The sequence below is a fragment of the Drosophila gunungcola genome, unplaced genomic scaffold, assembly GCF_025200985.1.
Source record: "Drosophila gunungcola strain Sukarami unplaced genomic scaffold, Dgunungcola_SK_2 000001F, whole genome shotgun sequence".
Classification (NCBI taxonomy): Eukaryota; Metazoa; Arthropoda; class Insecta; order Diptera; family Drosophilidae; genus Drosophila; species Drosophila gunungcola.
The window spans coordinates 2488435-2500587 of NW_026453197.1; the positions used below are offsets into that span (position 1 = coordinate 2488435).

At 43.6% G+C, this 12153-nt stretch overlaps 2 protein-coding genes across 3 annotated transcripts; one reads left to right on the top strand and one right to left on the bottom strand.

Annotated features, from left to right (window-relative positions):
- Positions 1-2713: 2713 nt before the first annotated feature.
- LOC128262046 (uncharacterized) lies at positions 2714-8596 on the top strand. 2 transcript variants are annotated; one of them, XM_052996074.1, is made up of 4 exons: positions 2714-3090; positions 5706-6010; positions 6904-6956; positions 7024-8596. In XM_052996074.1, the coding sequence occupies exons 2-4, from the start codon at positions 5739-5741 to the stop codon at positions 8028-8030; spliced, it is 1332 nt and encodes a 443-aa protein (XP_052852034.1). In that variant the 5' UTR covers positions 2714-3090; positions 5706-5738; the 3' UTR covers positions 8031-8596. The 2 variants fall into 2 exon arrangements, with proteins under 2 accessions (XP_052852034.1, XP_052852035.1); XM_052996075.1 differs by lacking the exon at positions 2714-3090 and adding an exon at positions 4909-5617.
- An 87-nt stretch (positions 8597-8683) lies between these two features.
- LOC128262040 (trifunctional enzyme subunit alpha, mitochondrial) lies at positions 8684-12119 on the bottom strand. The gene is made up of 5 exons (XM_052996062.1): positions 11875-12119; positions 10842-11569; positions 10433-10573; positions 9603-10372; positions 8684-9542 (listed from the first exon to the last, which is right to left on the bottom strand). Exons 1-5 carry the CDS (start codon positions 11948-11950, stop codon positions 8906-8908), a joined length of 2352 nt encoding a protein of 783 aa, XP_052852022.1. The 5' UTR covers positions 11951-12119; the 3' UTR covers positions 8684-8905.
- Between the last annotated feature and the right edge of the window lie 34 nt (positions 12120-12153).

The following is a 12153-nucleotide window of genomic DNA, read 5'->3' on the forward strand; positions in this document are numbered from 1 at the left end:
GGCATCTAGGCCATAACAGAAACGAGCCTCCTTTTTATTGAATTTTTGAGCACACGCAGGACACGACATCCTCTGACCGCCGAGCAAAGCTTTTCCAGGCGGACGGAAAGGGGTGAAAAGCTGGGCTGGCAGCTCCGTATGCTAGCGGTAAATTGCAGGGCAACCAAGTTGTAAACAAATCATTAAAGGCTGGAAATATCTGGGGTGGCGAAACTTTTTGGCCTCCCTACCAGAATACACCTACCAAGGTCCTTTTGCGTTTCGCTAGGAGCTTTGAAGAGCTTTTCACACTAAAAGTCAAATTAGCGAGTGTTTGAAAATTCCTAATTTAAAGAAGACCGTTAGAGCCAATGTAACATTTGGTCAATGAATCAATGAATAGACTTTTAAGGTCAATTTTTCATGAATCATTTGTTAAAACATTATTTCAAATAAACATAAACGAAGTTGTTATGGTATAAAAAAAATGTCTTGAATATTTTATTCGAAAGATCTTTTTCATAAACGAAAGGTTTAATTTTCTCTTCAAAATATGTTGTTTATCTAGATTTCGTTGAAATATATTCACACAAAGCATGTTTATTATAAACCAATTTTCAATTTTCTCACAATTAATAAATTGTTTATTGAAAAGTTAAATTTAAATCGAAACCGGTTGTAAATGCTTATGGATTGTCTAACTTTTTAGAGAGAATGGTTCAGTTGCGGGCTTGTATTTTGGTAACGTAATATTTTGAATCAAAAAGTAAAATTCTTTAGTTTTACGGATTGCCCTAGATAACAAAACGATTGTAATAATCGGGAAATGAAGGCTTTGTTTAAAGAAACCATTTTAAAATGTAGACCCTTAAAACCGTTATGAAGTATGCACCGGAAGTAGCTTGCGCCCTCTAGCGTTCAGCTAGATGGAATATTGTTTAAATGCTCGTTTTCACCATGTGGCCAAAGCTCGCTCATATAAATATATATATAAAATCAGCATCGAATAATTGTATTGAAACGACTGAGCTTTTGGTGCAACAACAAATTATTTTTGTTTGTTCGCTGTATTGTTGGTTCTGAGAGCGACAGCTGTTGTTGTTACCGCGAGAGCGTGAGTGTCTGTCTGAGTAAGCAACTTTTGTTGTTTCAATGTTTCCTGAGGGTAAGAGGAAGAGCGACCTAGCGTACACTGGAACGAGGATCACCGAGATTTTGCAGGTACAATTCCAGGTAAATCAGTTTGGGTTCATGGTTGTGTTTATTTTGCGTTGATTACAGGATAAAAAATAATGTTAGAGGTTTGAAAACAAATGAAGTAGCTACGTATGGATGTATTTAAAATTAAATAAATAATTCAAGAACAAGTTTTTCGCGTTCAGTGGATAAGTAGAGCTATTTTTTTTTCAATAGTTGTTCAAAAATGATTTGATCTTAACTGGCACTGTGGAAATTGAAGTAAAATTAAACAAATATTTTATAAGTTGTACAAATCACAATTCATCTTAAATTTTGAAAAATAAAATGGTATATGTATTAAGTAAGTCCAGATTGATTTATTGATTCTTAAATGAAAGACTTTGATATAAAGTAACAAACAATATTCGATATTGTTTACGATTTTGTCTAAACTAGATCTGCTTACAGTAAATATGTAACATTTGTATGTATGTAAGAATTATCCTGATAGATCCGCTGCGATCCTTTCGGGGTGACTTTGCTGCTGACGACAAGCAACATTTCGGGTCACAGTGCAACATTTTTTGTGTGCCTGTGCCGTTTCCCTCCCCCACCCCCTTTGCATCTGAATCTTTGCATTTCGTACCGCGCAGTTGCCGTTTCTCTGGCCCGAAAACACTGGACGAATGTGTGTGCGCATTGTTTGTATTATTTGTTGTTCGTTGGCAGCAACAACAATAAAAAGTTGCCTGCTGCTCAACGCCAGCTGTGTGTGTTTGTATTGGCGCGCTGGTGTGTGTCCGTGTGAGTATCTGTGTGAGCGGCGGAGAGCGGGGTTTTGTGCGTTGTTCTCTGTTTGCTCGCCGTCCGCTCGTGTCGTGTTGTTGCTTCAATGTTCTACGTAGCCAATAGATACTTGCTGCACAGCTAAAAATTTAGCCAAAAATCAAGTCGAGGTTCCAAAGTCAAATAAATTCCTTCGTGCATTATACTTCTTTGCTTTTTCTCTTGCATTAAAAACTTTTAAATACCTTTTAGAAATCAAAAAAACAATTTTATTTTGATTTTACCATACATTTGTACTCTCTTTGCCAGTAAAACTAGTTCAGTTAACTGAGTCTCTGAGTTGAAGATGTTATTTTGAAATTTAAATCCATGGTCCTATCATTAAAATATGAATTGAACACATAAACCAGAAAGTATCTGGTTGAAAATTGAATAAATGTCATCAAATACTTTAAAATTTCTAAATATTGTTTAATGCATTCGTCATCATTGCATTTAAACTTTTATTATAACATCGAATCTGGGATCAAAATGTTGTCTTATACCAACTACATTTCTTTACATGATGTCGATCATTATAGGATCATCTCTAGTATTCCATTATTTTAAATAACGAAGTTATACAATAATTTTGAATCATTTAGTCGATCATTAAAATATAAACTCTAGCATTCCAGTATTTTAAGTTACGAAATTAATACATTGGTACCACAAGTTTTTCTCTCTGTGCACCGCTCGCTCTCGTATCTGCTGGCTGGCAGTCGCATTTGTGGCTGTGTCTGTGCCTGTTTCTCTGTGTGTTTAGTCGCCTTCGTCGCTTGGAACGCGAAACATACGACATCGCCAACAATCCAACAGTCCGCCGCCAATTCCCGAGCACCGTGCACCGCCGACCACGAGTTTCGAATTCAACATTTTTGAACGTTACGTCAGTGTTGCTGCTGTAGCTGTGTTGTTGCTGCTGTCGGTGTCGTTGCAGCAGCAACAAAAATATTTTTGGCGCCGTTTTATTTGTGCGCGGCTGTGTGTCGAGCGTTTTGAAATCGTTGCAAACAAGGAGCGTTTTGAAATCCCCCAATTGCCAGGAGCTTTCGAAGTCAACAGTCCTGCTAATTCACAAATAAAAAAACAAAGAAGAAACCAAAGGTAAAAAAAAAAAATCTTCTACGCACAACATCAGAAGTTAGAACAACAGCAACAATAATACCCCGATAAGCAGCAGCAAGAAAAAATTCTATATTGCCATATTGTTTCCTTGTATGCGATTGTCTGTGTATTGCTGTGTCTATTGTTGTTGTCTTTACTGCTACTGTTGTTGTTGTTGCTGGTGGTGTTGGTGTTGCTGTTGCTCTATCTAACAAAGTTATTGCTTTTGTTGCTGTTGCTGTCATTGGGCCACGGAGCAATATACAATATATGTACATATATCTGTAGGAAGGGGAAACAAAGAGCGCGCCGGGGATTTCTGCAAGTTTTCTGTGTGTTTTGTTAGCTTTAGAAATATATTCTTTTTTGTTTTTGGTTGGGTTTTTTGTGTTTGCTGTTGCTGTTTCTGTTTCTGTTTCTGTGTGTTTCGATTTTCTTCTTGTTTTTGAACGTTGCTCGGGCGGTAGCTGTACTTTTTTTTTGTGCCCCGTTGCTAATATATAAACATGAACATTTCAGAAAGAATAAGTACAAACACACATCGCAACGCTCATGCTGATATGTTTATGTTAAATAGACGTAATACAATAAATAATGCCTTAGCCAGGTTAGTTGTTTTTCAGCTGTTTGCTTGGTTTCTGCGCCATCCCCGCCCACATTGTATAGTTCAATCACAATCCAACAATAACATTAACAAAAACAACAACGGCTAGAACCAAAACACGCGAACAACGTTCGCCTTGATAATGATGTTCGTTGATAATAATGATGACTGGCCAAACAACACAACAATGCTACGAGCGAACAGTGGGGCGAAAAAGTGTCTCATAAATTATAAATTTACTTTAATTTTGATCTCGCAAACTACAAAAAATATTTTAATTTTGATATTTGTATTCATTATATTATTTCAAGTGTATTTCAAGTGTATTGGAAATACTGCTTACGTTTTTTGCACACTGCTTAACAGGAACTCAAACTAAATCTGATACTGATAACGATTAGCCAGAACTCAATCTAAATCTCAGAAAGGCTTAACTTATCAATACATCATCTATAAACAATCATACATAATTATTTTATGTCTGATGTTTAATTTTAACCTTTTAAAAATGATGAATAACATATTTTTATAAATCAAAAGTTAATATTCAGGAAAACTTTGGTTTTGATTTCAGTTCGTAAAAAAAATACTTCTTTTCAGTCTATATTGAACAAGTAAACCCTTCTATGAAATCTTAGCTATTTACAATAATAAAAAAAAGATTAATGTTTAAAAGAGTGTTTGTAGCATATGATAAAAAAAATTTCAGAATAATAAGTGACTTCAAAATTAAACCTTTGACAGTGACTTCAAACCTATAGAGATTTTTCTTTAACTCAGAAAAAGGTTTTCTTTCCTCCTTTATATTCGATTTTAATCGTTATCGTTTGGTTTCAGCCCACTGTGCGCACGTTTTTCGCTGTGCAAAAGTGGTGGGCTCAGCGCAAGGTGCTGAAAGTGGCGGGAAAACTGTTAGAGATTTAAGAGAGGCCCGAAAGTGTCGTTTAAAGGGGAGGGGAGGGGAGGGGTGGACAAGGGGGAGGGGGCTCGAGTGAGTGGACAGATGAGTGAGTTGGTGAGTGGGCTGATTAGAATCGAAACAGGTAGTCGCAGGTGCGAGAGCGATTCGTTTTGCGAGTGAGTGAGTGCGGTGGGTACCCACACTCACAATTGTGACTATTCGATGCATTTGGCCAGCATGTTTTCGGATATTGCAACACAACATTGCTTGCTGTTGCAGCGGCTGCTGCTGCTGCAATGTTGCTGCTGTGTGTTGCTGCTGTGTGTTGCTGCTGCTGCTGCTATTTTCGCTGTTGTTGCTGCTATCAGTGAACCAACCAAAAGCTTTCAGCTTTCAAAGACAACAAAAACAAACAGCCAAATTGCCTGTTATTTTTATGGCCGCCGCTGTCATTGTTGCTGTTGTGACTATAATAATATGAAAAGTAAACAAAGTTGCTGTCGTCGTTCCGCCGTTGTCATCAACGTTTAAACGTACGGCGGCAATGTCGCCCGTTTTCTCTCGCTTTTGGCTTTCCAGCTCGCAAAACTGTACTGAAAATAATAGCAACTACAACAATGTCGGCCGCAATGTTTTATTAAGTTTCACGAAATATACATATACATATACATATATGAGCGAAAAGCTCTATTCGTCCGTCGTTTGCTGAGACAGCAGCAACAGAACAGCACAGCACAGCAACAGCAACAAAACAGCACAGAACAGAAACCAACACAAACAAATACAAATAACACGACAAAACGAAAAGAAACCGAACACAAAACCCCAGAACAAAAAGCAAAAAAGCTGAAGAGAACTTCTCTTTGTTTGCCTTTGCCGCCTGCTCGTAAATAAATAGGAATATGGATAGGAAAGTCTAAAAATCAAATATTGGAGTGGGAGTGCCAAGCGAAACTTTAAGTTTCTATTTCTTGGGCTGTAGTTGTGCAACCTGATAATCATCTAAGTCTCCGAATCGATGGGTAAACTTTATTATGCACTTAAAACACTCATAAAAATGTGCAAGTTTTTAGGACAAATTAAATAACAACACGGCTACGTTTTTTTCAGGCTGTGTGAGGTTCGACCTTCCCACCTACGAATATGACAACCTCAACGCGCAGCAGTAGCAATACAACAACTAGCAACAATAACCCCAACAGCGAGCGCGAGGAACGAACCGGAGCAGCAAACAGCACCACCTACAACCACCATAGTCCCACTGGATCTGGATCGGGATCTGGAGCCCCAGGAGCCGCCATCGGATCCACGAGTCGAGTGATGCAGGCGGACGAGGACTTCAACATCCGCTTTGTCAACCTGGTGCGCACCCACAAGTGTCTCTACGACAAGAAGGTGCCAGAGTACCGCAACAGGTGAGACCGATATCAAATGGTCAATGGGCAATGGTTAATGGTTAAGATACACAGGTTAACAAATTTCAACTGACAAAATCCTTCTCAATCCAACTCAATTTTTTTTTATGGTGCGATTTTTTTTCACCGGTTTTCTGGCTTATTTTATTTTGATCTCCAGTTCAGCTTAACTGATTTTTGACATCGATAGCTTACTACAAATTTAAATAGAATCAGAACGTTATTTAACTTTTCTATACATTTTATAAAAATAGTATTTTGTATGCAAGAGCTCGACAAAGTTCAAAAAATATGCTTAAACTGAAGTTGTGACAACATAAATTAATTCTTAAAAAAGACACGCCTAAAATAGAAAACAATTGTATCGCTTTATCCTGAAGATGGGACATTAACGAAGACAACAATAAACTAAAACGTTTTGCTGGTAATTCGATTTCAAACGAATTTTTAGTTTGGAAAAACTGTGATTTTTGGACTAAATGCCATTTTCAAAACAAAGACAAAAGGGCTCTAAACAAAGCATTTGAAAAAAAAAACTTTTTTTTACTGACCGAAAAATTCGTATAAAATCCATTTACAAGCGGATTTTAAGTTTTTAAGGTGCGTATTTTTTAGGAATTAATTTTTGAGTTTTAGACTTCTCATAATTCCTAACAAGGTACAACTAATATTGTATTAGTCACATTTCTAACTTTTGTTAGAGATTTTTAAAGGAGCTTTAATATTTGGTGAAAATTAAATTTAGAATTTTCAAAGAACCATTTCCACTAACTAGTTTTAGTGAGGGTAACACCAATCACTCAAAATGTACTTTATATATTTTAAACGCTCTTGGCCTACATTATATTAAAATTAAAATTCTATTTTTTAAATATCTCATTTTAAATTCACAGGGATAACCAAGAAAAAGCCTGGGTGCTTATCTCCAAGGAGACACGTGAAAGTGGTCAGTTAAAATTAAATTTAATTTCTTCATAAACCATTTTAACTGTATAAACTGTCCCGTATGTTAGTGATCCACTGCAAGGAGCGATGGCGAAACCTACGCGCCTGCCTGTCGCGCTACATAAAGCAACAGTCCGGGTCGGAGCCACAGCACAAGCCCTACTACCTGACCGAGCACATGGCCTTCCTGCTGCCCTTCCTCAAGTCCAGCCGCAACTCGCTGGAGGGCAACAACAGCCTGGCCACGCTGTACCAGATGTCCCAGCAGCACCTCCACCACCATCAGCCGCACCTGCTCCACCCGGCGATCCATGCCCACGAGGAGCACATCTACTGCGCCACATCCAACATCAATGGTAACAGTAACAACAACAACATCAGTAGCAACGGGTTGAATATGGAGGAGGTGCTGGAGATGAAGTACTCGATCTCCGAGAAGGACGATGAGGAGACCATCGACGCCTTTGATCCGGCGGTGACCAACACCCTCGGACTGAAGCGTCTTCCGGCCACGCCCACTCACAGAGAGTCGCCTGCCAGGAGCGAAACGGCCAGTGCGGACAGCATGAAGAACTTCATTCCGGATGTGCAGCTGGCCGAGACCGGGTCACAGCTCCTCTATAACGACAGTGGGCGTGGCACACCGCCGCCCCTGCACTATCATCCCCACTCTCATCCGCATCCGCATACGCATCCCTTGGCCTTGGCCATGGATCACCATTCGGCGTCCTTTGAACCGGGCACCAAAAGGATTAAGACGGAATGCGAGGCCACCAGCACGATGACAAGTGCTGGAGGAGGCTTCTACGGCGGACTGAGTTCCTCGGAACTGGCGGACATGGAGTTCTTCCGCAGCATCCTCCCAGATCTGGCAGCTCTTACGCCCCAGCAGCGTCGCAAGTTCAAGATCGGCATCCTGGAGCTCATCGACGACGTCGTCACACGCTATCCCGCCCAGGAGCATTGCAACGGAGGAGGAGCAGCGCAGGTGGTGAACGGCAGTGGAGGCAGCAGCAATGGGGCATCGGTGAACCATCAGAGGCGCAGCTCTGGACGCGATTGGCGGAAACAATGAAGGCATCGGAGGGGGAGGAGCGGACAGTCACTAATCCTTAACTAGAAATAGCATAGGTTTAGTTAGAAGCCTAAGGTGGAACTGAAGCTGGAGCGGATGCCACTACTAATCGGTGTCTTAGCCAACTTCAGTCAGCTCACTGTTCATGTGTTGTGTGCGCTCAATCAGATGAGTATGTAAATATATGGGCCTTAAATGGTTTCACACTCACGATTATTGTTGGACTTCGATTTGTACGATTATTTTCTTTAAAAAATGTTACAGTTTTCATTTTTAATTGAATTGCCGCGACATTTTTCAAAGATTTTTGAAGCAATCGAACTCCTTTCAGTGGACGTGAAATCATGAATGCCTATTAAGCCATTAAGCTCTAAATGAATTGTGCCAGAAATTTCCTAAAACCTTAGTTGTATTCATAAATCTGAGCAGAGAAAATACCTCACAGATTTATGTTTTATAAACAGTGTTTTTTTTGAGTTTCTTTTAGAGCATAACATTAGAAAAACTGTATATACGATGCTGCTTAAGCTTAAACTATAGAATCGATGTACAAAGCTGTTCCCGTTTAAGTCAAAAAAAAAAAAAAAAAAAAAAAACAGAAAGAAAGAGAAAAAAGGAAATCAAATTGCTGTATAAAATAATAAACAAGTGAGTGTATGGAAAATTACACGGTAAACTTTAATTTATAAACTCGACAACTTCAACAGAGGATGCTTCACAGGGGGCCTTGCCCCATATTTTATAGGGAGCGGGTGCACCACATAAGTCTCCTTTCCGAGGGAAATGCTCAAGGACACACCTTGTCCCCGTCTTCGCACTAAAAGCTAAATTTCGTTGGCTGCTATATTGGAGGCTGGGATCGGATTGGATCGGGTCTACAGCTTCGAGGAGCCAGTCTTGGGGTAGAACTTCTTCGCGGGGTCCTTGGCCATGTCCAGCAGCGTCTGGGCGGGCTTGAAGGGGGCTCCGTACAGTTCGGCATAGGACTGCATCTTGCTGACCAGCTTGCCCGCTCCGTACTGATCGACCCAGCGGAAGGGTCCACCCGAGAATGGCGGGAAGCCCAGGCCGAATACGGCGCCGACATCGCCCTCCAGCGGACTGTCCAAAATCTTCTCCTCCAGACACAGCACAGCCTCGTTGACGAAGCGCGACACCATTCGCAGGGTCAGATCCTCGGGCGTGTTGGCTCCCTTCGACACCAGACCGTACTTCTGCTTGACGATCTCCACGGCATCGTTGTTCACCGGACGTGTTCCCCTCTTCTGGCCATCGTACAGGAAGATGCCCTTTCCGGACTTGCGTCCCAGGAAACCGGCCAGCACCAGATCGTTCATCACCTCTAAATTGCCACCGCTGAAGCGATCGCCGAACGCCTTCGCCAGGTCCACGGCAATGTGGGAGCCCACATCGATGCCAACCTCATCGGCAAGGGTGGCAGCGCCCACGGGGAAACCGAACTTCTTTGTGTACTGGTCCAGATCCTTGGGATCCACGCCTTCCTGCAGCAGTCTGAAAATGGATTAGTTTTACTTTCGCCTTGTCTTCAAACCGGATGAATCCCATTATTACCTTATGGCCTCCGACAGCATGGTGGACAGGATGCGGGTGGTGTAGAAGCCGGGTCCGTCTCCCACGGTAATGACGACCTTGCCTTGCTTCAGACCGACGGCCACGGCCTGGGCGACGGTGTCCTTGGAGGTGCCCGGGTGGGTGATGATCTCCAGAAGCTGCATCTTGTCCACGGGCGAGAAGTAGTGCATGCCGACCACCTTGTCGGGACGCGAGCTACCCGCAGCGATCTTGGTGATGGGAATGGCGCTGGTGTTGGTGGCGATGACGCAATGCTCGGGGACAACTGCCTCCAACTCCTTGATCACGCGGTGCTTCACCTTGATGTCCTCGAACACGGCCTCGATAATGATGTCCGCGTTCTTGAAGTCGCTGTAGTCAAGAGTGGGTCGCAGGTTGGCCAGTGTCTGGTCGCGCTCCAGTCCAGAGATCCGCTTGCGCTTCACGGCCGTCTCTAGACCCTTTTGCACCTGACCAATGCCGCGAGCCAGGCCCGCATCGGTGGCATCCTTCATCACCACCTGATAGCCCTTGTCGACGGAGACCTGAACGATTCCGGCACCCATCAGGCCGGCTCCCAGCACACCCACAGTCTTGGCCGGGCGCTGCGGCTTGCCGAATCGGTTCTTCTTGCACTCGGTTTGGCCACGGAAGAGGGCAATCAGACCCTTGGACTCGGGCGTGGCCGACAGATCGCCGAAGCCCTTGCGCTCCGCCTCGTAACCCGCATCGGCTCCCTTATCCACGCCAGCGCGGATCACATCGAGGATCTGTTTGGAGTTGCAAGTGTTAGCGACATAAGTACACGAATAGTTTGTTGGATAGCTTACCTTAAGGGGTGCAGGATAGAGACCATTGGAGGCCTTCAGCACCTGCTTCCTGGCAGTGTCGAAGATCTTGTTCTTAACAAAGTCGGTGTCCATGACGAAGGACTGAATCTTGTTGACCAGACCGCCTTTTTCGCGATTTACCTGTGCGAGAAAGGTAAAATTGTTGTAAGTTTAAAAAGTCAATTCAAGTTTTAATAAAGATTTAAGTTAAATCAATGTGTCCTTTTCTTGACCTTGAATAACTGACAAACTTCCATAACATAAGATCTATAAGCCGAATGACTTTAGTGAGTAGTGTAACTTTACAAATAGAGTTATCAGATAGTGGTTCACGTTAGGAAAGGCTTTTCCCATCCATTCGAGCTCATAAATAACCTTTGTTTACAGGGCTCAAGAAAGAATATCTTACGCGAAGCTTGCCACTGGCCAGATCGTTGGCCACCTGCACGGCGGTCTTCTCCAGATACTCGATGGTGTTCTGCTCCGCAGGCTGCAGTCCAGGACCGAGCGGTTCCACCAGCAGATCCACGATGCCCAGCCTCTTGGCCCGATCGGCGCGCACCTGTTTGCCGGTCAACTCCAGATCCAGAGCGGTGGGCACAGAGGTGAGCTTGGGCAGACGGACAGTGCCACCGCCGCCGGGCAGGAGACCCAGCATGACCTCCGGCAGACCCAGTTTGGTCTTGCTGTCCTTGGTGGCGATGCGGTAGTGGCAGGCCAGGGCCAGTTCCAGTCCGCCGCCCAGACAGACGCCACTGATGGCGGCCACAATGGGCTTCTTGCTGCGCTCCATGCGGTCGAACATCACCTGGGCGCCGTGAGAGATCAGAGTGGCCTCCTCGGCGGTCTGGCAGGCCTCCAGCATCCCGATGTCGGCGCCGGCCACAAAGCAGCCCGGTTTGCCCGAGATCAGCACGGCCGAGCTGACGGCGGGATTCGTCTCCAGGTCCTTAATCACTCGCTCGAACTCGTCGCTCACCTCGGTGCCCAGCGAGTTGACCTTGGCATTGGGCGAGTCTATCCTGATGACCAGCACTCCATTGACCACCTTGGTGTGCAGGTGCTTGTTGGCCACCGGCGCTGGATTGGTGGACATTAGGCGGCGACCCTGGAGCAGATGGGCCGAAACGGGCAGGGCTGCGAGGGATTGAGAGATCGGTTCACGATTAGTGGTCATTATCTCACGGCCCTTGAAATCGCAAAACAGAAATCAGACAGCGAGAGGGGAGACAGAGACTATATACGTCAAGAGAGAGTACAAAGTGCAAAGTCCAGTTATGCGGCATCGGGGGCTGCTTGTCAAAGAGAGACAGATACCGATACCGCTAGACCAGAGCGTTTCTCATGGGTTCCATGGGCCAAATTTGACTCTGGAATTACCTGGAACTTCTACTTTCCCTTTTCGATCCCTCTCGCTGGAATCCGCATTTTATTTTACCCACCTCTCGTGCACTTATTATGCAGCAATTGCTGTCGCGAAATTTGGCCAACGGCACTCAGAAATCTCGTTGCCGACATTGCACAGTCGTAGTTCGATTTGATTAGTGTTTCACTTTGTACCTAATTATCTATTAAATGGTTTCACGAACTTTGCTCTTGCACCGTTAGTTATCTTCGCGATTTGCTATAAAAAACGATGCGGCAATTGTTCAACTTGTTGCATTAGCGGTGGAGAAACATCTATGTCATCGATGTTTGGCAGGGCATTATCGATGTTTTTC

What these genes read in the sequence shown, in the direction of transcription:
- LOC128262040 (XM_052996062.1), bottom strand. Translation starts at nt 11,950, where the DNA reads ATGTCGGCAACGAGATTTCTGAGTGCCGTTGGCCAAATTTCGCGACAG. An exon ending in GCATAATAAGTGCACGAGAG is followed by an intron (nt 11,570 to 11,874) that starts GTGGGTAAAATA and finishes AATCCCTCGCAG; the next exon opens with CCCTGCCCGTTTCGGCCCAT. An exon ending in ATGCTGTCGGAGGCCATAAG is followed by an intron (nt 9,543 to 9,602) that starts GTAATAATGGGA and finishes ATCCATTTTCAG; the next exon opens with ACTGCTGCAGGAAGGCGTGG.
- LOC128262046 (XM_052996074.1), top strand. Translation starts at nt 5,739, where the DNA reads ATGACAACCTCAACGCGCAGCAGTAGCAATACAACAACTAGCAACAAT. An exon ending in GTGCCAGAGTACCGCAACAG is followed by an intron (nt 6,011 to 6,903) that starts GTGAGACCGATA and finishes TTAAATTCACAG; the next exon opens with GGATAACCAAGAAAAAGCCT. An exon ending in CAAGGAGACACGTGAAAGTG is followed by an intron (nt 6,957 to 7,023) that starts GTCAGTTAAAAT and finishes CCCGTATGTTAG; the next exon opens with TGATCCACTGCAAGGAGCGA.